This window comes from Diospyros lotus, chromosome 2, assembly GCF_014633365.1.
Source record: "Diospyros lotus cultivar Yz01 chromosome 2, ASM1463336v1, whole genome shotgun sequence".
Taxonomy (NCBI): Eukaryota; Viridiplantae; Streptophyta; class Magnoliopsida; order Ericales; family Ebenaceae; genus Diospyros; species Diospyros lotus.
In genome coordinates, this window is record NC_068339.1 from 7940225 (window position 1) to 7963226 (window position 23002).

The 23002-nt window shown below is 38.6% G+C and overlaps 1 protein-coding gene and 1 long non-coding RNA gene across 2 annotated transcripts in view; one reads left to right on the top strand and one right to left on the bottom strand.

The window, feature by feature from the left end:
* Positions 1-811: 811 nt before the first annotated feature.
* On the top strand, positions 812-23002 carry LOC127796081 (uncharacterized; the record flags this gene model as incomplete). Its single annotated transcript, XM_052328146.1, is given in 5 exon segments — positions 812-1218; positions 1513-1680; positions 3994-4237; positions 22276-22470; positions 22734-23002. Coding segments are annotated over 5 exon segments (1146 nt in total), but the record flags the coding sequence as incomplete, so codon positions are not given.
* LOC127796082 (uncharacterized) overlaps positions 1556-23002 on the bottom strand; it is a 28035-nt gene continuing 6588 nt past the window's right edge. Inside the window, exon 2 of the long non-coding RNA XR_008021914.1 lies at positions 1556-1782. This is a non-coding gene — a long non-coding RNA (uncharacterized LOC127796082). The remainder of the gene's footprint in view (positions 1783-23002) is intronic.

The following is a 23002-nucleotide window of genomic DNA, read 5'->3' on the forward strand; positions in this document are numbered from 1 at the left end:
GTCTCCTTCATTATTGGTGTTATTCTCCTATTCTCCCATTTCATTCTCTGCCTCCTCTATTACCAACGTTGCAATAGATCGGTCGTCATCTCCAACAAATCGTGATTGTCGTCGCTGAATCTCTAACTTTGGTCCTGTCCTCATCATCACTTGCTAGTAAATCAGTTGCCACAAGCTGCCTAGTACCATCATTGCCTCTTGCTGTTAGCAAATTGGTTGTCGTTCCTAAATCTCCAACTTTGTGTCTTATCTAATTTTGAATTTTGTAATTATTAATTTTATTTAATTATCAATTATTGTGTCTTCTCTAATCTTGTAATTTTATAATATATATCAAAATTATTTATTTAAATTTTAAAATAATTTATTTAAATATTAATACTTCATATATATTGATAAAATATAAAAATAATTTTTTTTATATAATATCTCAACATATATATTTAATATTTTTATAAATTAGACTTAAATTTAAACATAAAATATTATATTAATATATAATTTTAATAATTACGTATAATTTATCAACATATAATTATAAATATTTTAATAATTAGATAATAATTTATATTTTTTATTAAAAATTAATATTTTTATAAATTTTATTTATACTATTAAGCAACATATATATTTTGATTTTTTTTATTAAATTCAGCTTGTTATTTTTTATAAATTAAATATATAAATATATAATTAATAATTTAAAAATATTTAGTCAAATACATTATCAAATTAAATAGTAGCCAATTTTTAAATTTTACATAACTTAAAACTCCGTCAACTTAAAAGGCGTGAAAAAAAGGGCAAGCCAAGCAGCCTCTTAGACCAAACCATCACCCACAGCTTCACCGCCCTCCAGGCCCAACCCTAAATCAAATCCCTCCCCCCCTCTCGGGCTTGCCTGAAATTGGAAGAGGGAACGGCCGAGAAGGCAGAAGCCGCAGAACAATGGAGGAGGCTTGTCCCTCTCCGTCTTCATCGGCAGTTTCAGAAGCTCTTATACAAACCCTAATTACCAGAGGATGGTGCTTTGGAGACATCGAACAAGTCAAAGGCGTAATCATGATTCAGTCCGCTTTAATTGGCGATTCCTGCACCGCTGATTTGGTTGAATCGGAGCTCGCTAACATGGACTTACGATCTTTCGGTGGCAAGTCGTTACCCGCTTCTTCTGTCCTCCGCAATTCTTCTCATCTTGCCGGCCCTAAAGTCCTGCAGGCAAGCCCTCTCTCTCTCTCTCTCTCTCTCTCCATACAATTGGCTCTATGTACAGTTTGGTTGCTGAGAAAACGCGGGAAAGTATATTATTTTCCATCCAAATCCGTGTAGGGTTGTATTCGACTCATTGAAGTGGAGGCTTCTCGACTCTAGCCCTCCACTTTTCCTGAGTCAGAAAGAACAGCGTTAGCTGTTTATCCGAACGGAAATTGGAAAAGAAAGAGAAAGCATTATTTATAGTGGATTATCAAATTCATTGCTTTGAACTAACTGGGTTCCTCTCCCCCTCTGTAGATATCCTCGGCGAGGGACATATCTCGAAGCAGCATAGCTGAAATTTCAGAAAATTCACATACTAGGCGTCTGTTAAGATTGATACTCACAGATGGGCACTCTGAAGTAACTGCTATAGAGTACTCTCATATACCATCAATTGCGAATGATGTCATTACTGGCACAAAGGTATTCTCGTTTTTGTGTAGTTACTGTGCTGATTCAGTTCCACTAAATTGTTTTTATTTGTTTGGCTGCTGCAAGCATAGTTGTCTAAGGCACAAAGTGCACCTAGGCGCGAGGTAAAGCGTGAGCTTCATGCATGTGAGGCGAATATATATTAGAAATATATATATATATAATACTTGTATAAGTATTATTTTTAATCTAAACTACACAGAGAAAATACTTATATGTAAAAAGAAATAGAAAAGTTAGTTACAAGAGATTAAAAAGAATGCTTATACTTTTTTTCAATTTAATACTTAAAAGAATAGAAAAAGCTCAAAGAAAAATTAAAATAGAAAACAAAACAACAGTCTCACGCACACTGCAGCACCAAACAAAAAAATTCTAAATAAAACAACAGGAATGGAAAAATAGGCCGTTGGAGGATGTTTGCCTGCCTCCTGCAATCCTGACAAAGAAAGCAGGTGGCTGGCACAGAGTCTCACATTCTTGCACTTGCCTCCTGTATGGTAGCGTGTAAGAGTCATGCAAGTATTACTGCCAGGGAGAGCTCCTAGGACCACTGGCAGCCTTGCCTCTTGCCAATCTACATGCATATGCCTCCATATCAACAAGAAACTAATTTTACAATGACAAATCAAGCAAAAGAGTTTGGACTTCCTGAAAAAGAAAAAAAACCCAACAGTTTTTGTTGATTTCTCCGTAAGGCGCATGAGGCATGCCTTTTGCCTGCATTTAGGCTGCACTCCTCATGCGCCTGGACAATGCTTTTTGTAGGGTGTTGCGCATTGGTACCGAAGAGGCTCAAGCCTAGGTGCCTATTTGACAACTATCATACATATATTCAGTCTTCAATCTGCTAACTTAAAATCTCTTGGTTCTAAAGAGTTCCTCCACACAATGTCTCATCCACCAACACAATGTCATTTGCAAATACCATGCACCAAGGCATCTCTACTTGAATATATTTAGTGCATTCTTCATGCACCAAGGCAAAGAGGTAAGGGCTTAATGCAGATTCTTGATGTAAGTCTCAGTATCTTTTCCATGTGTTTTAACACTTGTTTTTGTTCCGTGATACATGTCTTTAATGACCTATACGTAAGCAATTCAGACTCCTTTTTCAAAAATCCTCTACAAGACTCTTTTAGCAACTTTGTCATAAGTGCTTTTCTAAATCTATAAACACCATATATAAGTTTTTTTGTTTATCTCTATACCTTTCTATTAGGCGCCTTAGCAAGTATGTAGCACTATTATTGACCTATCAAGCATGAAACCAAATTGCTTTTCTTTTTGCTAAAAATACCAAATTGGTTTTGAAACATCTGGATTTTTCATCTTAATCTTTACTAAATGAATTATATTAATTCACATACAAAAAATCTAAACAAAAATTAAACTTGTCATTTGAAAAAGATATTTCTATTAGCAAATTAAATATATAATTATTTATCTCAATCAATAAATAGGTTGCCAGCTGTTGTTCTTCTCTGTGCCCCCCCTCCCACTTATCTTTCTTCTTTTCTTCTTCACTATTGATGAGGGTTCTCTTGCCGGCAGTGGAGAGGGACAAACCTGATTTGGCTTTGCCTAACCTAGCTTTGGGTTTGAGAAACACAAATATGCCTAGAGCTAGGTTTGTCCATCTCCGTTGTTGACAATGGAGAGCCAACAACCCAACCTCTAATGAAGAATAGAAAGAAAAGAAGTTTTGGTGAGGATTTTTGGCTGCTGATCAAAGGAAAACAGAGGAAGTGGAAAAGAAGAGAGGGCTTTTTGTTGCAAAACTGATGACAACGTTGATGAAGAATAGGAATAAAAGAGGAAACTGATCGCTCCTGAACTGAAAACATGGAAAGACAGGGTTTCAATGTTTCACCAAAAATAAATATTGTTTTTATTCTTTGGAAACGAAAGCGCCCTCTCAAGTAATGCTTTTTGGTTTTTTTCCCCTCTAAAAGTTTTAAAAATGAAAATAGAAAACTAGAAATGATAATGAATCGAATGACCCCTTAGTGTTTAGTCCACTAGAGCTCTACAAGACTATGAGTATCAGGGATGCCCTTGAGAGAGAGACAGAAGGAGAGAAAGCCTCACGTTTTTGGTGTTTTTTATTTTTTCATCATAGTTACGGTCAGTTAATGTATAATATTAATAATCAGAAATTCATGTCATTTTTTGAACAAATTTCTAGTGTTTATGTTTTTTTTTGTCTAATTTCTGTTGGATCTTCCTAGTAAAATAGCATATCTAATACTTGCCTCGTTGTAGCTACCTTCTTTGATTCTATTATGCTTCTTTGCTTGGCAGGTTCGTATAGGAAAAAGGGCTGCAGTACATTCTGGTGTTTTGTGCCTGAATCCTGAAGTGATAACTGTAATCGGGGGTGTTGTTGAACCACTTTATGAAGAATGGAAGATGAACCAAAAATATTCGGGTTTATCCCTCTCGTCCTTAAGGATATCAAAGGAAAGTAACACTGATGGTCCCCCACCTTTTGAAAAGCTGCAAATCAGGGAACTTTCACGTGCAAGGCCTCCAGGCAAATTTTCATGTTAGTTCTATGAAATCTTTGCTCAAGATGTTTACTTTCCATTTTTTTCCTAGCCCTGTGCACCACCTTTCACTTTGGGTGTTTACTTTCTTTTGTTTTTTTATTTTTTTGGGTTTCTAGGTGGGGTAGGAATGATTTTTTACCGTTCACTGTTTGACTATGCCTGTCTAGTGTTTTCTCATGCCATTGTGAAAGGCTCCATTGAAGGAAATTCGTGGTAACTTGAAAATTGTAATGTTTTAGGGACCTAACCATACTCAAAAGCAAGAGCATTCCCAATTCAATGCTTGGCAGCATTAACTATTCGATGTTCTCAACTAAGGGATATTACTTAACAATGGAGGATAAAGTTCCTGAAATTTTGGAGTTAATAATCCTTATCTATATCTTACATTACAAGTATAATATCTTGTTGGACTATAAGATTGGGTGCTCAAGTTTAAAAAGGGAAGGTAAGGCAGGTGGAGATAAGATTTCAAGATTTAAAAGATGAGGCAGCCTGGAAGATAAGATAAGTTCCAAAATTTAAGTGAAAGATACAGCTTGAAAGCCGAAGATAATTCCAGCATTTCAAATATCAATTACTGTTATCTAAATTTGAATTTATTCTTGTTTTCTAGGAGATAGCATAGATATTTTGTACTTGTATAAATACCTTGTCACGGCTGGTCCGAGACAATGATCGGCTTTCTAATTCCGATTGAATTAGAAAGCTTAAGAGCAGCACAAGAACAGAGAGGTAGAAGGGGAAAGAGACGCTAGAGAGAGAGAGAGAGTTTGTGAAAGAGAGATTCTGTATTCAATTCATTCATAATCCCCCAAGATAGCCTTTGGGAGAGTATATACTCAGCCGTGGGAGGTAGGTCCGCTGCAGCAGTTCCTATTCCCTCATTCGGTTACAACCAACCTTTTTGTCTTTTTCCTAGCCACTATGTGTGGGGCCTAGGGCTAACAACTTCTTAACAAAAAATGACAGCATGAAATCGAACAATTACAGCAGCAAAAAGAAATAACAGAAAGTTACAGCAATAAGGAAATTCAGAATAGGTAAATGGAATCCTTCTCGTGACAATACTCCCCCCCAACAACTTTCTTGTCCTCAAGAAATCATGAGGAGGTTGGCAGCTCTCGGAAATTGTTTGAGTAAGTCGGGCAAGTATTCCCATGAATTGTTCTCAGCCGATCCTTCCTTCCATTTCACTAACACTTGCATGAGTGGGGCTCTGATTGTAGATTACCCTCCTATCTAATATGGCCTCCGGTTCTTCCCTTCTATTTTCTTCCCTAGGAAGGGAGGGTAGTGTTGCCTCCACCAGCTCAGTTCCTATTGCTTTCTTCAAGAGCCAGACGTGAAAAACTGGGTGAATTTGGGATTCTTCTGGTAGTTGCAATCTATAAGCCACCTTTCCCACCATAGCCACGATAGTAAAAGGTCCAAAGTATCGGGGGCTGAGTTTTGATACTTGCCCTCGTGTAATAGATTTGATATGGGAGTGTTTCAGCCTCAAGTATACCTTCTCTCCCACTGTAAAATCTCGATCACTCCTCTTCCGATCAGCTACTTGCTTCATTCGGTTTTGGACGGATGCCAATTCTTGTTTCAGTTGTCGTAGTACTTCTCTCCTCTGCTGTAAGTATTCCTCAACTGCGGCTGTAGAGGTATGATTCCCTAAAGCCGATAAGAGAGGTGGCTTATACCCAAAGAGAGCGTCGAAGGGTGACATTTTGAGGGAGGAGTGGTGGCTTGAATTATACCACCACTGGGCTAGAGTCAGCCACCTATGCCAGGTCTTGGTTTGTAGGATACATACACACCTTAAATAGGTTTCCAAACTCTAATTCACCCTCTCGGTTTGCCCATTCGATTGAGGGTGGTAAGAGGTGGACATATTCAACTTAATCCCCAGTGCCTTCATGAGTTCTTGCCACAATAGGCTTGTAAAAATCTTATCACGGTCAGAGATTATCGTTTTAGGGACCCCATGTATGGCTATCACTTGATCCAAAAAAACCCGGGCCACTTCTTTGGCGGTGTAAGGATGGGCCAGCCCTATAAAGTGGGCAAACTTGGTTAGCCGGTCTACTACTACCAAGATGCTGTCCTTCCCTTCCGACCTTGGTAACCCTTCAATAAAATCCATTGAGACACTCGACCAAGCCTGTTCGGGAACTGGCAGAGGCTGCAATAGTCCTGGGTATGCGGTATTTTCATACTTGCATCTCTTACAAATGTCACAAGCTAACACAAACTCCTTTACTTCTGTTCTTAACCTCGGCCAATGGAACAGCTGTTTTACCCGAAGGTATGTATTTTGAATCCCAAAATGTCCTCCCAATGGAGATTCGTGTAGGGCGTGCAAAATTTTCCTCTTGAGGTCAACACAATCACCTATCACGATTCGGCCTTCATATCTTAGCAACCCATCCACCAATGTATACCCTTCCCATTCCTCTGATCCCACAACCACTCTTTCCAGCACTTTCTTCACCTTCTCGTCACCCTCATAGCTTTGTATTACCTCAAGGCACCAATCTAGAATTACAACAGTCATGGCTGCATTATTGCCTTCTTGATAGGGCATCGACGGCCCTGTTTTCCTTGCCCTTCCGGTACTGGATTGAGTAGTCCAAATCCATTTGCTTAGCCATCCCCTTTTTCTGTAGCTGGGTTTGAAGTTTCTATTGTAGTAAGAACTTCAAACTTTTATGATCGGTTTTAATCACAAATCTACCTCCTTCTAAGTAATGTCTCCATCTATCTACTGCCATTAAAACAACAATGAATTCCTTCTCATATATGCTGAGCCCTTGGTGTTTGGGGCTCAAAGCTTGGCTTAGGAAAGCCAACGGCCTTCCATTTTGCACTAAGACTGCACCAATACCAGTCCCACTTGCATCCGTTTCCAACACAAAAGGTTTAGTGAAATCTGGCAGTCCTAGTATCGGCACCTTGCTCATGGCTTGTTTCAACTTCTTGAAGGCTTCCTTTGCCACAATTCCCCAGCTAAATTCTCCTTTCTTAAGCAGCTCAGTTAGAGGTTTGCTAATGGCCTCGTAGTTCTGCACAAACCGGCGGTAATAACCGGTTAACCCTAGAAATGTGCCCCAAATACTCTACCTGTCCTTGTCCACATGCACACTTAGATTTCTTAATAAAGAGCTGGTTAGATCTGAGGATATCAAGGGTGATTTTAAGGCGAGTCAAGTGCTGATCAAAGGTAGGGCTATAGACAAGTATGTCATCAAAGAATACAAGTATAAATTTTCGAAGATATGGCTCAAAAATTCTGTTCATGAGGGATTGGAAAGTAGCTGGGGCATTGGTGAGCCCAAATGGCATCACCAAGAATTCAAAATGCCCATGGTGTGTCCTAAAAGCCGTTTTGTAGATGTCCTCGGGTTTTATCCTAATTTGATGATATCCCGAACGTAAATCCGGCTTAGAAAAGTATCGGGCATGGTGGAGCTCATCCAAGAGGTCCTCCACCAAGGGTATAGGAAATTTATCGTTGATAGTTATGGCATTAAGTTGACAGTAGTCCACACAAAATCGCCATGAACCACCTTTTTTTTTTAACTAGTAGGACGGGAGAAGCGAAAGGACTTTGGCTAGGTCGAATGGTTGCTTGTTGAAGCATTTCTCTAACCATCTTTTCAATCTCATTCTTTTGGATTGGGGGATAACGATAGGACCTATTGTTGACTGGTTCTACATTGGGTTTTAAATGAATTGAATGGTCAAACAGTCTGGCTGGGGGTAGCGATTTAGGCTCAACAAATAGATCCTCATAACCAACCAGCAGTTTATTAATGATTTCCAAGTAGTGTACCTGATCGGGACCCCCTTGGGGCGTGTTGACGGTAAGGCCGAACTCCCCTTGCATCATTGGATCCTTTATTCCTTCTTCGATGGCCACCATTGAAAAGAAGTGTGCCAGCTGATTCCACCTTCCTTTAAATGCCTTCTGTAGCCTTTTTCCAGAGATCATCTGGCAGGATCCAATCTCCTTGTTACCCGATAATGTCATCCTCTTCCCCTCTTTCTCAAAAGATACCTCCATTTTGTTGAAATCAAAGCTGATGGGGCTTACCCCCTTCATCCAATCTACACCCAGCACCACATCACATCCCCCAATTGTAGCAATCTCAAATTTGCCTCGAATTTTTCTTCCTGCATCTTCCAATAGAACCTATTGCAGGATGACCTGCTCAACACCTTTTGGCCATTGGCCACCGTCACACTTAAAGGAGGTGTTCCCGAGAGTGGACACTTCATTCGCTTGGCTGTGCTTTCATCGAGAAAGCTGTGGGTACTCCCATTGTCGATTAGGATCATGAGATTGCCTTTCGGGGCTTTTCCTTCCACCTTAATGATTTTGTTATTAGCTACTCCCTTCAAAGCATGAATGGAAATCTCACTGTTATCTTCTCCTTCCATGATTTCACAACTCTCTTCCTCTGTTGCTCTTTCTTCCTTTTCTTCACTCCCTTCCAATAGAAGAATCTGCCTTCTGCACTGGTGCCCAACGTGGTACTTATCCCTGCAGCGAAAGTAGAGGCCAGCTAACCTCCTCTACTCCCTTAATTGATCCCCAAAGGGTACCGAGCCCGAGCCCGTTCCACCCCTACTCCCACTGTTAACCTTTGCTAGATCTCTGCCATACCCCTTACCTCCCACATTAAAGGCTCCTGTCACTATTCCCCTTGTTTGATGCCTCTGTTTTTTGAGTAAAGCCTCCACTGCCAGCTCTTGTAGATGAGCACTCTCTGCTGTTTGTTCTACTGTGCGAGGTCTCAACACCTTAACCATGGGTCTTAGCTCCTCGTTAGGCCCGCTTAAGTAACTAGACACGAAGTAGGTTTCTGATAGATGCGGGTTGTGCTGGATCATGAGTGATCTTAATTCCCCAAAGTGCACCTGATAGGATTCCACACTCCCAGCTTGTTTAAGTTTGTTGAACTTTTCTATGATATCCACCATGCTTATTTTCCCAAACCTTTCACACAACTTCTCCGAGAATTCTGCCCAAGTACAGTCCCTTCTCCGCCTTATACATCCTTGATACCAAGCGTCAACTACCTCATTGAAGTAAGCTGAGGCCAGTGGCACCCTTTGCTCGTCGGGGATGTTATACCAATCGAACATTCTCTCACATTTTCGTAGCCACCATCTGGGATTCGCTCCGTCGAATGTGGGAATGTCTACTCGAGGCATGGGAAATCCTGGTGGGTGGATATTACCCAGACCATTCCCCCCCCCCGGGGGAGTAACCCTTCCAGCTCATTCTCGGGTTCACCCTCAATTCCCACAGCGTCTTGTCTATCAGCTCCTCGATTTCCTTGAAGAATCGGTTCCATTCTCTCCCTAGGAGGAAATTCGGGAGAAATACTTACTTGGTTCTGTCATCCAAACATTAACATAAACTGTTGTATTTGAGCAGCCAGATCCTCTCGCACCCGCATTATGGAGCCTTCAAGCCTTCGTTCCAATCCTTCCATGGAACTTTCCACCTTCCGATCCATTGCTGCAATCGCTTCGTGACTTCGATTAGCTCCTAACTCCATTAGTTCCATTCGGTTATTGGTGTCGGCTAAAGCCGAGCTAAATTGTTACACTTGCGTCTCCAAGGCCTTCATTCGAGTTCCTTCCGCCATTGACTTAATCCTAGCCCGGCCGAGGATGGTGGCTCTGATACCAAATTGTCACGGCTGGTCCGAGACAATGATCGGCTTTCTAATACTGATTGAATTAGAAAGCTTAAGAGCAGCACAAGAACAGAGAGGTAGAAGGGGAAAGAGACGCTAGAGAGAGAGAGAGAGAGAGAGAGAGAGAGAGAGTTAGTGAGAGAGAGATTCTGTATTCAATTCATTCATAATCCCCCAAGATAGCCTTTGGGAGAATATATATCCAGCCGTGGGAGGTAGGTCCGCTGCAGCAGATCCTATTCCCTCATTCGGTTACAACCAACCTTTTTGTCTTTTTCCTAGCCACTATGTGTGGGGCCTAGGGCTAACAACTTCTTAATAGAAAATGACAGCATGAAATCTAACAATTACAGCAGCAAAAAGAAATAACAGAAAGTTACAGCAATAAGGAAATTCAGAATAGGTAAATGGAATCCCTCTCATGACATACCTCTACTTGGATTCAATAATATTCAAGTAAGCTTTCTAGAATTTAGTTTATTTCATGGCATCAGGCCCAAGTCTTGGTAACCTAGATCTTAAGGTCTAGGCTATTTGAAAATCATGGCTGAAAATCTACCAAACCCTATAATAACAGAAGCCTTAGCCACTAGTTCTCCTAACCCTCATTCTCAGTTTAATTTTTCTACAAACCCTGTTGACAGCCATCCTCTAAAGATTACTCAACATAAATTGAATGAGAGTAATTTTAGAGAATGGTTTCAATCTGTATTACTCGTGATCAAGGGGAAGGGAAAAGTTAGATACTTGATAGGAGCTATTCCTACCCCACCAAACACAATGACAAATTATTGCATCTGGGAAGCATAAAATTCAATTATTATGGTATGACTTATCAACTTAATGGAGCCGAGGATCGATAGAACCTATATCTTCTACTTGACTACAAAAGAGATTTGGGATGTAGTCTAAGAAATGTACTCAGATTTGGAGAATACCTCTTAATGTTTTGAAATTAGGTTAACCATTCATACAACTAGACAAGGTAACCTTAATGTTACATAATACTATAATGTTTTGACTGAGTTATGGCATAAGATGGATTTATTCTACAATATTAGTTGAGAATGTCCAGTCGATAGCACAAAATACACTAAAATGTTAGAAAATGATTGTGTTTTTTAATTTCTCCATGGTCTTAACTCGAATTTGGATGAAGTTTTTTTTTTTTTTAAATTTGGATGAACTTTGTGAAAGATTATTAGGTACTAAACCCTTACCTACACTCAAAGAGGTGTTTGTTGAGGTAAGGAGAGAGGAAAGCAGTCGGAAGGTGATGCTCACCCAACAAACTCACTCAATGTTAGGCCCTCAAAATTCTGCTCTTGCTATTGTAAAAAAGGAGGATACTTTGTCGAGAAATCAAGGGAAAGACAAACAGTCGTGTGATCACTATAACAAACCATACCACACAAAGGAAACATGTTGGAAGATTCATAGCAAATTAACAAACTGGAAGCCACGAAATAAGAGAAAAACAAGCAGATTAGCCTATGTTATAGAAGTCTCTACTGAACTTGGGAACAACACAAATCTAAACCTATCAGCAGAGCAGGTTTAAGCCTTGTACATGTTGTTAAATCAAATCACAAGTACAAACCCCTCAAGTCCTCCTACTCTAAAGCCAACAGTTTTAATAGCTCTACAAGATATTCCTCAGTATTCACTAATCTCAGGAAAGCTCCCTAAATATGCTTGGATAGTGGATACTGGTATATCAGATCATATGTCAAGTTTGGCTAATTCTATGATCTATTATACACCTTGTAGCACAACTATTAATATTTCTATGGCTAATGGCACAACCTCTCTTGCCTTGGGGTTTGGACTAGTGTGTTTATCAAAACTAAAGCTGAAATTTATTCTGCATGTACCTAGATTGCAGTGTAATTTACTATTAGTTAGTAAACTTACAAGAGACATGAATTGTTAGAATTGGGAGCACTGGTAGTCCTCAAAATCAAGATTAGATTGCAGTTTTGGCACTCTCACATATCTAAAATCCTTGTATCCTCACCTTTTCATTAATAAAGAACAATTTTTTTAGTGTGAGCAATGTACTCTTGCTAAACAACTTCGTTCTCATTATTCTATACAGCCCTATAAACCATCTAAACATTTTCACTTGATTCATAGTGATATTTGGGGTCCTACTAAACATCTCAATATCTTGGGTACCCATTGGTTTATAACCTTTATTGATGATCATACTAGAGTTTGTTGGGTTTATCTTTTGAGGGAAAAATCAAAGGCTAGTAGCACTTTCAAAAGGTTTCACAAACTTGTTTTGAATGTGTTTCAAACTCTTATTCATGTTCTTTGAACTGATAATGGCTGGGAATATTTTTCTCATGGTTTCATTCATTATCTCTATGAACATGACATATTTCATCAGAGTTTGTGTCCATTCTCAACAAAATGGGGTGGTTGAGAGAAAAAACATACATCTTCTTGAGGTGGCTTGAGCCATGATGTTCACTACCTATGTTCCTCATTTCTATTGGAGGGAAGCTATTCTTACCACCTCTTACCTCATCAATTGTCTTCTCTCTAAAGCCTTGCAATTTAAAACTCCTATTAACATTCTTTGTGATCTATTTCTCGATGTCCATTGTTGAAGTTTGCCTAGAGTTTTGATGCTGTAGAAGATCAGTATTGTTGAAGTCTATCGGCTGGAAGTTTTAGATCAATTAGGGCTTTTAAATATAAGTGTAATTACTTTGTAAATTTGAGGGCCTAATTGTAATTTTCCAGAGTAGTTAGTTACTTCGGGAATCTCGCCATTTTCTATATATAGGAGGGCGATGTAGACAGTCGATTGACTGATAGGAGAGAGCTTCTGTTTTGTCTATGTTCGAGTGAGGAGTTTCGTTCTTGAGAAAGAGAGAGGCAGTTTAGTCTTGTGTATTTCTTGAGAGAATGTGTGCTTGTACTCGGGGAGATAGATGAGTGTTTAGAAGCTTGGTGTACTGATCTTTGTCATCCTAATAAAGGCTGTTTGGAGTGGGTATTGATTGCTGGATGTAGGTTTACCTGAAGGCATTCCGAACCAGGGTATATCTTGTCTCTTCTGGTTTGTTTTTTTATCTTTCCTTATTTCTGTTTCATTGCTGGTTTGTGTTGGTTCTTGTGTTTGGTTTCTGTTTTTGCGAGTTTCTTTGAATTTGCAAGGGAATTCTCTTTGGTTGGCTTCGGTTTAACAGTCCTAAATCTCAACAATCTGGTATCAGAGCCATCCTTCGTCCAAGATAAGTCTTCTTGATACTTTTCTTGATATCTTTCTTTCTTGTTGTTTTTATTAGACTCTAGTTCTAATTATGGCTGCGACAAGATATGATATAGAAAATTCACTGGCCAAAATGATTTCGGCCTTTGGAGAATTAAGATGAAGGCACTCCTAGGAAACCTAGGACTGAAAGGAGCATTAGAAGAAGAGAGAAAGTTACCCGAAACTAGTACCCTTGAACAGAAATAGGAATATAGTAAACAGATGGAAGAAATAGATGAAAAGGCATATAATACTTTAATTCTTAGTCTTGGTGATAAGGTTCTTTGAGAGGTCTCAAAGATGACCACTGCTCTATTCTTATGGAATAGGTTAGAAAAATCTTTCCACCCGGTTGTTCTTTAAAACTAGGTTTTTCTCATTTAAAATGGGAGAGGGGCAGAAAGTGCAAGAACATATAGATGACTTCACAAAGTTATGTTTAGATCTTGAAAATATTGATATAAAATATGATGATAAGGATAAGGTTCTTGTCTTATTGCACTCTTTACCAAGATCTTATGAGATTTTTGCTGATATATTAAAACACGGTAGAGAAAACCTGTCTCTAGATGATGTTATTGGAGCTTTAAACTCCAAGGAACTTCAACAAAAGTTAGAGGTCAAGAATTCTGTAGGAGATGCCCTTACAACTAGGTCAAGGACAGAAAAGAAGGATCAAAAGACCAAAGGAAGGTCTAGATCAAAGTCTAAAAATGGTAAGAAAACAATAAGGTGTTTCTTATGTCATGAAGAAGGTCATATTAGAGAAATTGCTCTAAGAAAAAGAAGGAATTTCAAAATAAAGGGAATACTGAGATATCATCCTTAATCTGTGAATTTGATTATGATAGTGCTGATGCTCTAGTTGTATCAAAAACTGAGAACAATCAGGCTTGGGTTTTAGACTCTGGTTGTTCCTTGCACATGACTCCTCATAGGGATTGGTTCCTAAGCTTTAGGGACATAGATGGGGGTAAAGTCCTGTTGGGAAATAACCAGGAATGTAAAATCAAAGGGATTGGGGATGTTAAAATCAAAATGCATGATGGAATAATTAGGACATTGGCTGCTGTAAGATATGTACCAGATTTGAAAAGAAATCTGATATCCCTTGGAGAATTAGACAAAAACGGATACTCCTATAGAGTAGTTGGTGGAGTCCTTAAGATAGTAAAAGGATCTCTCATATGCATGAAGGCTATCCTTCAAAATGGCATATATATGTTGCAGGCATCCACTGTAGGGGGAGAGGCAGCATTAGGAGAGGGAAAATCCTATGGGGAGTCTAGACTGTGGCATTATAGGATGGCTCACATCAGTGAGCAAGGACTCAAAGAATTGGCTAAGCAAGGGATTTTATGTACTGAGAAAGTTACAGCTATAAAAAATGTGAAACATGCATATTTGGAAAATCAGTAAAAGCAAAATTCCCTAAAAAGGCTACTCACTCCACTAAGGCCCCTTTAGAATATATCAATTCTGATCTGTGGGATCCTTCCCAAACCTTATCTCATGGTGGAGCTAAGTATTTCCTATCTATAATTGATGATTATTCTAGAATGGTTTGGGTTTATGTTTTAAAATCAAAGGATAAAACTTTTGAAACTTGGAAAACCATGATAGAAAATTAGAAAGGAAGCAAAATTAAAATCATTAGGACTGACAATGGTTTGGAATTTTGCAACAAGGAATTTGACCACCTATGTAAACAAGAAGGTATCCTAAGGCATCCATCGGTTCCAGGAAATCCCAAACAGAATGGGTTGGTCGAGAGAATGAATAGAACTCTCTTAGAGATAGTTAGGTGCATGATTATTCATGCTAGGCTGTCCAAATCGTTTTGGGGTGAAGCCTTAGTCTCGGCAGCCTATGTTATTAATAGGTCACTATCCACAGCCATAGGGTTTAAAACTCCCTATGAAATGTGGACTGGTCACAAGCCTAATATAGATCATATTAGGGTGTTTGGGTGTATAACTTATGCTCATTCCAAACAAGGTAAGCTGGACCCTAGAGCTATTAGGTGTTTGTTTATAAGATATCCTGAAGGAGTTAAGGGCTACAAACTGTGGAGTTTAGATCCAGATATGCCTAGGACCTTTGTAAGTAGAGATGTTACTTTCAATGAAGAATCTAACGTAAAAGACTTTGAGGGAAAGGGAAAATTAAGGATGCTGAGAAAGAAAAATTAGTAGATATAGATCTATCTGAAAAACCAATGGGTAGAGGCCAAAATAACTCTTAAGATCAAGAGTTAAGTCTTCAAGAAGAGAGTGAAGGGCATGGAGAATTTTCTCCAAGTCAGCAGGATGATTATGAGGGATCCTCTGCAGATCAGCAAGAGGATTATGAAGAATCCTCCTGCTCAGAAAATTCCCTTGATCCAGAGAGATACAATGTGGCTAGAGATAGGCAGAGGAGGGTTTCCAGACCTCCAGTAAGGTATGGCTATTCTGATTTAGTTTCTTATGCCCTGTTAAGTGCAGCTGCAGAAGTAGGGGAAGAACCCCTTTCATATGAAGCAGCAGTAAAGTCCAGAGATTCTCAGAAGTGGCAGGAAGCCATGAAATCTGAGATGGACTCTCTTAAACGGAATGAAACTTGGGTCCTTGTAAAAAACCCTTAGGAAAGCGAGTTGTTAGCTGTAAGTGGATATATAAAATTAAGGAAGGAGCTGGAAAAGAAGATAAACCTAGGCTGGTGGTAGAGGTTTTACTCAAGTAGCTGGTGTAGATTTCAATGAGGTATTTTCACCTGTTGTGAGACATACCTCAATAAGAATCTTGCTTGTAATTTCAGCTCATCAAGACTTAATTTTAGAACAAATAGATGTTACTATAGCTTTTCTACATGGAGATTTAGAGGAAAATATTCTTATGGAACAGCCTAAGGGATTTGAAGTAAGAGGTAAGAAAGAACTAGTATGTCTTCTTAAGAAATCTCTTTACGGTTTAAAACAATCCCCTAGGCAATGGTATAAGAAGTTTGACTCATTTATGTTGTCCCAAGGGTTTAAGAGGAGCTCATATGATAGCTGTGTCTATTTTAAACATATGCTTAATAATGTATCCATATATCTTCTCCTATATGTAGATGATATGTTGATTGCAAGTCAATCAACTAAGGAAATCATGAATTTAAAACTGAGTTTAAAATTAGTCTTTGAAATGAAAGAATTAGGAGAAGCTAGGAAAATATTAGGCATAGAAATTAAAAGGAACAGACAGCATAGGCAGCTAATCTTGTCTCAACAATCCTATCTAGCAAGTTGGTTAAGAAATACAATATGAGTGATGCAAAGGGTGTATCAGTTCCTTTTGCCCAACACTTTAAATTGTCTCATGAGCAGTCTCCAAAGGATGGAAAAGACATTAAGGAAATGAGTAAGATTCCTTACTCTAATGCTGTTGGGAGCTTAATGTACAGCATGGTCTGTACAAGACTAGATTTGGCCCATTCTATGAGTGTATCTAGTAGGTTTATGGCCAATCCAGGTAAAGCTCACTGGGATGCTGTAAAATGGATTTTCTAGTATGTTAAAGGGACTTTAGGTATGTCTTTGGTTTATGGTGGAGGAAAATTAGAATCAAAACCTTACATCTTAGGGTTTACCAATGCAGATTTTGCTGCAGATATTGATAAGAGAAGGTCTTCTACAGGTTATGTATTTCAGCTATGGGGATCTACCATAAGTTGGAAAACAAACCTGCAATCGGTAGTGGCTTTATCCACAACCGAGGCAGAGTATATTATTGTAACAGAAGCAATAAAAGAAGGTCTTTGGCTTAAAGGAATCATTAGTGAACTTCTAGGAATAGATGTTAAGGTTAGGCTAATGTGTGATAGCCAAAGTGCTATTCATTTGGCTAAAAATCCCTCACATTATGAAAGAACCAAACACATAGATGTTAGGTATCATTTCATTAGGGAAATTCTTGAAAAAGAAGAGATAGCCCTAATAAAAGTTGCAGGAGAAGAAAATGCAGCTGATATGTTTACCAAAGCTGTCCCTAAGTCTAAATTACAGCATTGTTCATCCATTCTTAATGTTGTTTGTGTTTAATATGATCAGTGTTTTGTCTTCATCCAGATAAGAACAGGTTTCAGGTTATCGAGTGAAGAACTCAAGGCAAATGGTGGAGAATTGTTGAAGTTTGCCTAGAGTTTTGATGCGGTAGAAGATCAGTATTGTTGAAGTCTATCGGCTGGAAGTTTTAGATTAATTAGGGCTTTTAAATATAAGTGTAATTACTTTGTAAATTTGAGGGCCTAATTGTAATTTTCCAGAGTAGTTAGTTACTTCGGGAATCTCGTCATTTTCTATATATAGGAGGGCGATGTAGGCAGTCGATTGATTGATAGAAGAGAGCTTTTATTTTGTCTATGTTCGAGTGAGGAGTTTCGTTCTTGAGAAAGAGAGAGGCAGTTTAGTCTTGTGTATTTCTTGGGAGAATGTGTGCTTGTACTCGGGAGATAGATGAGTGTTTAGAAGCTTGGTGTACTGATCTTTGTCATCCTAATAAAGGCTGTTTGGAGTGGGTATTGATTGCTGGATGTAGGTTTACCTGAAGGCATTCCGAACCAGGGTATATCTTGTCTCTTCTGGTTTGTTTTTTATCTTTCCTTATTTCTGTTTCATTGCTGGTTTGTGTTGGTTCTTGTGTTCGGTTTCTGTTTTTGCGCGTTTCTTTGAATTTGCAAGGGAATTCTCTTTGGTTGGCTTCAGTTTAACAGTCCTAAATCTCAACATCCATCTCCTTACTTCTCTTTCCCCCAAGGTTTTTGGTTGCACTGTGTATGTTCACAACAATAATCCTTCCCGAACCAAATTTGAACCAAAGGCGCTTTAGAGTATCTTTGTTGGGTATTCTCCTTCCCAAAAAGGATACTATTGTCCCTTCTCTCAATTTTTTTTTGTGTCCTCTGATGTCACATTCTATGAGGATCACCCCTTTTATCCTCTTACATCTTTTTTAGAGGAGCTTGCCAGTGCAGAGTGACCTTGGGATCCCCTCATCTCTCTTCTTGTGCCAGATTTTGTTCCCTCTACCCTATTGGTATGTTCTCAAGGGGGAGCATTAGCATCAACTCCTGACAACACACTAGTAGCAACTCCCGACTAGGGTTGCAAATGAGCTGAGTCGTTTGGGCTTAGTGTTTGATTCGATAAAAGCTCGTTCGTTAAGGTAAATGAGCCGAACTTGAGCTCAGTAAAGCTCGGCTTGTTAACTCACAAGTTGGCTCAATTAGAGGCTTGTGAATAGGCCCGATTAGAAGTTCACGATTAGATATAATAATATATATATGTATAATATATTAGATATATATTTTATAAATATATTATTTAACATACATATATATACATACATATCAGCACTATATATATATATTTTCCCCCACTTTTCTCTCCCATCTCAGCCCAAGAAACCCACTATCCCCCCAAGAAACTCACTTTTTCTCGTCCTCTCTCTCCTCTCTTCTTCCCTTTGGGTCGCTTGTTGCTCTTCTTCTCCAACCCTCTTCCCTTCGCCGCCTTCCTCTTGCTACCGCCTCGCCTCTCACTGCCACCTTGCTTCTTGCCACCTCTCCTCTTGCACAGCCTTGCCTCTCATTGCCTCACCTCTTGCTACTAATTGCTGCTCATCCTCCATCTTTGCCTCCTCTTGCCGTTGCTGCACACTTCTCCCTTTGTTGCTGCCACAGCATAGCTTGCTCTCTATGGCAAGCCCGAGCTTAGTTCATGTTAACCGAGCTTAAGCTTGAGCCAAGCTTTCAGCCTCGACTCGAGCTCGAGCTTGAGCTTGTGCTTGTGCTTAGGTTTGCTGAGCTGAGCCGATCTTGTTTCGATTGCAACCCTACTCCTGACCCTTTTGATACCTCTATGCTCGATCCTGATATGCCTTATCCAGTTAACCTTACTCCTACTCCTAAACAGCCCTTGACACTCGCCTTCTAGCCCCTGATGCTCACCTCCCAGCTCATGACAATCCTTTTCTAGTTTATTCTTGGCGGCCTAAAGATCATCTGCAACCTTAGCACAATCAGCCATTGAATCCGGAGGCTAGTCCATCTCTGGAGCCTAAGCCATTTGAGGACAACAGTACTACAAGGACGGATGATTTGGATTGGGTTGTTCCTATTGCCCTGCGAAAAGGGACAAGGTCCTGTGTTAAGTACTTTATTTTTAATCATTTGACTTATACAAAGTTGTCTCTATAGTTCAGGGCTTTTGTTGTTAGTATAGACAACATTGGAATCTCAAAAACCATCCAATGTGCTATGAAGAATCCTAAGTGGAAGGTGGTTGTTCTGGAAGAAATGAAAGCTTTAGTTGGTAATAATACCTAGGATATAGTAGAATTGCTCTCAAATAAGAGGGTAGTTGGATGTAAGTGAGTATCCATGGTAAAATATCATGCAGATGGAAGTGTTGATAGATATAAGGCCAGATTAGTGGCCCAAGGTTGCACCAAAACTTATGGAATTGACTATGAATAGACATTTGCTCATGTGGCCAAACTAAATTTTATCAAGGTATTACGCTGCTTTGTTGTTAATTTAGAGTGGCCTTTACATCAATTAGATATTAAAAATGTCTTTCTCAATGGAGATTTGGATGAGAAAATAAATATGCGGGTTCCTCCTAGTTTTGAGGAAGAAGTGGATGTTGGAAATGTTTGTAAGCTTAAGAGGTCTCTATACAAGTTAAAACAATCACCAAAAGGCTGGTTCAAGAAGTTCAGCATGACCTTGAATTAGTTGGGGTATCAACAGGTGCTAACAGACCATACATTGTTCATAAAACACGCAGCTAATGGAAGGAATGCTAGAGTGATCATCTATGTGGATGATATTATAGTGATAGGAGATGACATGCAAGAAATAGAGAGTTTGAAGAAGCAATTGAGAGATGAATTTGAAGTCAAAGACCTAGGAACAATGAGGTATTTCCTAGGAATGGAGGTAGCTCGAAGTGAAGAAGGCCTTTGTCATGATCCTAGGGCTTAACCTAGGATCAATTTGGGAATCAAAAGAATCCGATTCACCTATGGCCATGGCCAAGAACAGAAGGAAATTAAGGAGGAATTTGAAAGAATGAGGGAGAGATTAGAAGAAGAATGGGGAAGAATAGAATGAACAGAGGGAGACGAGAATTGAGTGAGACGAGAGAGTGAGAATATGATAATGTTGTATTCAATTTTTGCATGCCTTCTCCCATGGAATGGGATGAATACATATAGGTGTTGCTTGGCGTGGGTGTGGATGTAGCAGATCATCCCCCCCTCCAGCAGTTACAATAAACTATTTGTCATTTTTCCTAAAGTCTCACATGTGGCCTTTTTAATTTTAACAGAATTGATAGCTGGAATATAGCTGCAACAATTAAAGTAAAAGAAATACAGCATAGCCATTCTAATTAACCCTTGGGTCGTGACAGCCTTTTCATCTCACCAAGAAAATATACACTTGATTTGTTGAAAGAAATAGGTATGCTAGGGTGTAGACTTGCTGGAACACCTCTAGAAAAGAACTGGAAATCTAGTGAAATCAATGATGATGCCTCGATAAAAAAGAAAATATATCAACAGTTGGTAGGAAAATTAATTTACTTATCCTTTACGAGGCCAGATATAGCTTATATAGTGAGTGTAATAAGTTAGTATATGCATTATTCTACCCAAAGACATATGAATGTTGTTTTTCATGTCCTAAGGTTTCTAAAAGGGACACTTAGAAAGGGATTGCTATTTCAGAAAGTAGCAAGAGTGGAATTGAGGGCTTTGTTGATGCGGATTGGGCAAGGTGTATTGAAGATGGCCAATCAATTTTGGGTTATTGTACTAAAGTATGGGGAAATGTGGTTATGTGGAGAAGTAAAGGCAATCAGTTGTTATCCACAGTAGTGTTGAGGTAGAATTCCGTTCTATAGTTCAAGGAATTTGACAAGTGATTTGGTTAGAAAGGTTGATGGAAGACTTATGTATTCCTTTTGTCACAGCAAACAAATGTGTATAGTGATAGTAAATCAACAATGAGTATTGTTAAAAATCTAATTCAATATGATCGAATGAAGCTTGTGAGAATAGATCAAAGTTTTATAAAGAGGGAAATTGAGGAAGGAGGAATTAATCTATCCTATATTCCTACAAGAAGTCAAGTGGCTGATGTGTTTACAAAAACCATGGCAAGACCATGTTTTGAATCACTAATTGGCAAGCTGGGAATGGCAAATATTTATTCACTAGCTTGAGAGGAAGTGTTGGACAATGAGATTGGGTGTTCAAGTTTAAAAAGGGAAGATAAGGTGGGTGGAGATAAGATAAGACTTCAAGATTTAAAAGATGAGGCAGCCTAGAAGATCAGATAAGCTCCAAAATTCAAGGGAAAGATACAGTTTGAAAGCAGAAGATAATTCCAGCATTTCAAATTTGAGTTACTGTTATCTAAATTTGAATTTATTCCTGTTTTCTAAGAGATAGCATAGATATTGTGTATTTGTATAAATACCTCTACTTGAATTCAATAATATTCAAGTAAGCTTTCAAGAATTCAGCTTATTTCATATCTAGTTCTCTTTCTTAATCCTCTTAATGCATAGGATTGGGAACTGATTTTATCTTATTAAGTTTATTTTGATGTTATCATTTAGTTTTACTAGTCTTATTTGATTTCCTACCTTTCCTAACGAGTTTTTAATTGTAGTGTATATGAAGAGATAATTGTGGTCAATATAAAATTGCATATTTCTCTTAGTGCACTTCTTTTGTCTTTCTGTTGAATTCCATTTAACTCAGCGTACTCGTCTTTTATTGCATTGTTTTGTAACTGATGAACTTCTACATTCATGTAAAATAAGCTAAATTCAAATTAATTTTACTCTTTAAGTTCTCCTATGTTGGGATTTTTTAGAAAAATAATGTCATTTTTTAAAAAAAATAGATTCATTTTTTTTAATTCCCAGCAAAGCCACGTTTATTATGGTCTTGATTTATGTGCAATCAAAAGTTATGATCATACACAGAGATAGAATGCTTGTGTTTTAGCAATAGATGATCACTTGCAGATTATGCTGGATCAAGTTCCAAAAACTCAAGGCCTACTGTTTTGGGGAAAGATGGAAGTCTTGAACCTAGTCTGATTGGCAGACACGATAGCTTTGATTCGAAGACAGATGGCATGGACAATAATGGAAAATCAGCTTTTGGTGATGAAAGAACCAAAGAGAAGCCAAGTGGATCTGAAGCAAGACCAAAGGAAGGTGCGTCTAAATATCTAATTCCACTGCAATGGTATATTCAAGTGCTGCATAAAAATTACTAATTTGTTACTAATGGTTAGTTAACCATCTTCACATACACTTGGAGACATTGTAAATTGGATAAATTTGTTTAACTTATGTTAAAAGCAAACTGATCTATTTCATTTATGTGCAATGCTTACTTTGATTTATTTAAATTTGAAAGTATATTCATTTTGATGTGTCTTCCATTACACTGATATAGATATCCATATCTTTGACAGTGGTTGAATATGTCCCCCTTCAAAATCAAGCAGCTTCTCAGAAACTCCTCCTGAAAATGAGTCAGCCAAACCAGGAGGATCGTCATTTCAGAGTTCGAAAACATAGGGGGAAGGGTAAACAGGAAGATACACCAGTTCTCACGTTAGAAGAATGGGAAAGGAGAAAAGCTGGGGCACATCCTCTGAAGAGTGATGGCTTCCCCAATGTTAGCCAAGATGAAGATCTTGCTCAGCAGCTTCAATATCAATTTCATTTGGAAGACCTTCAT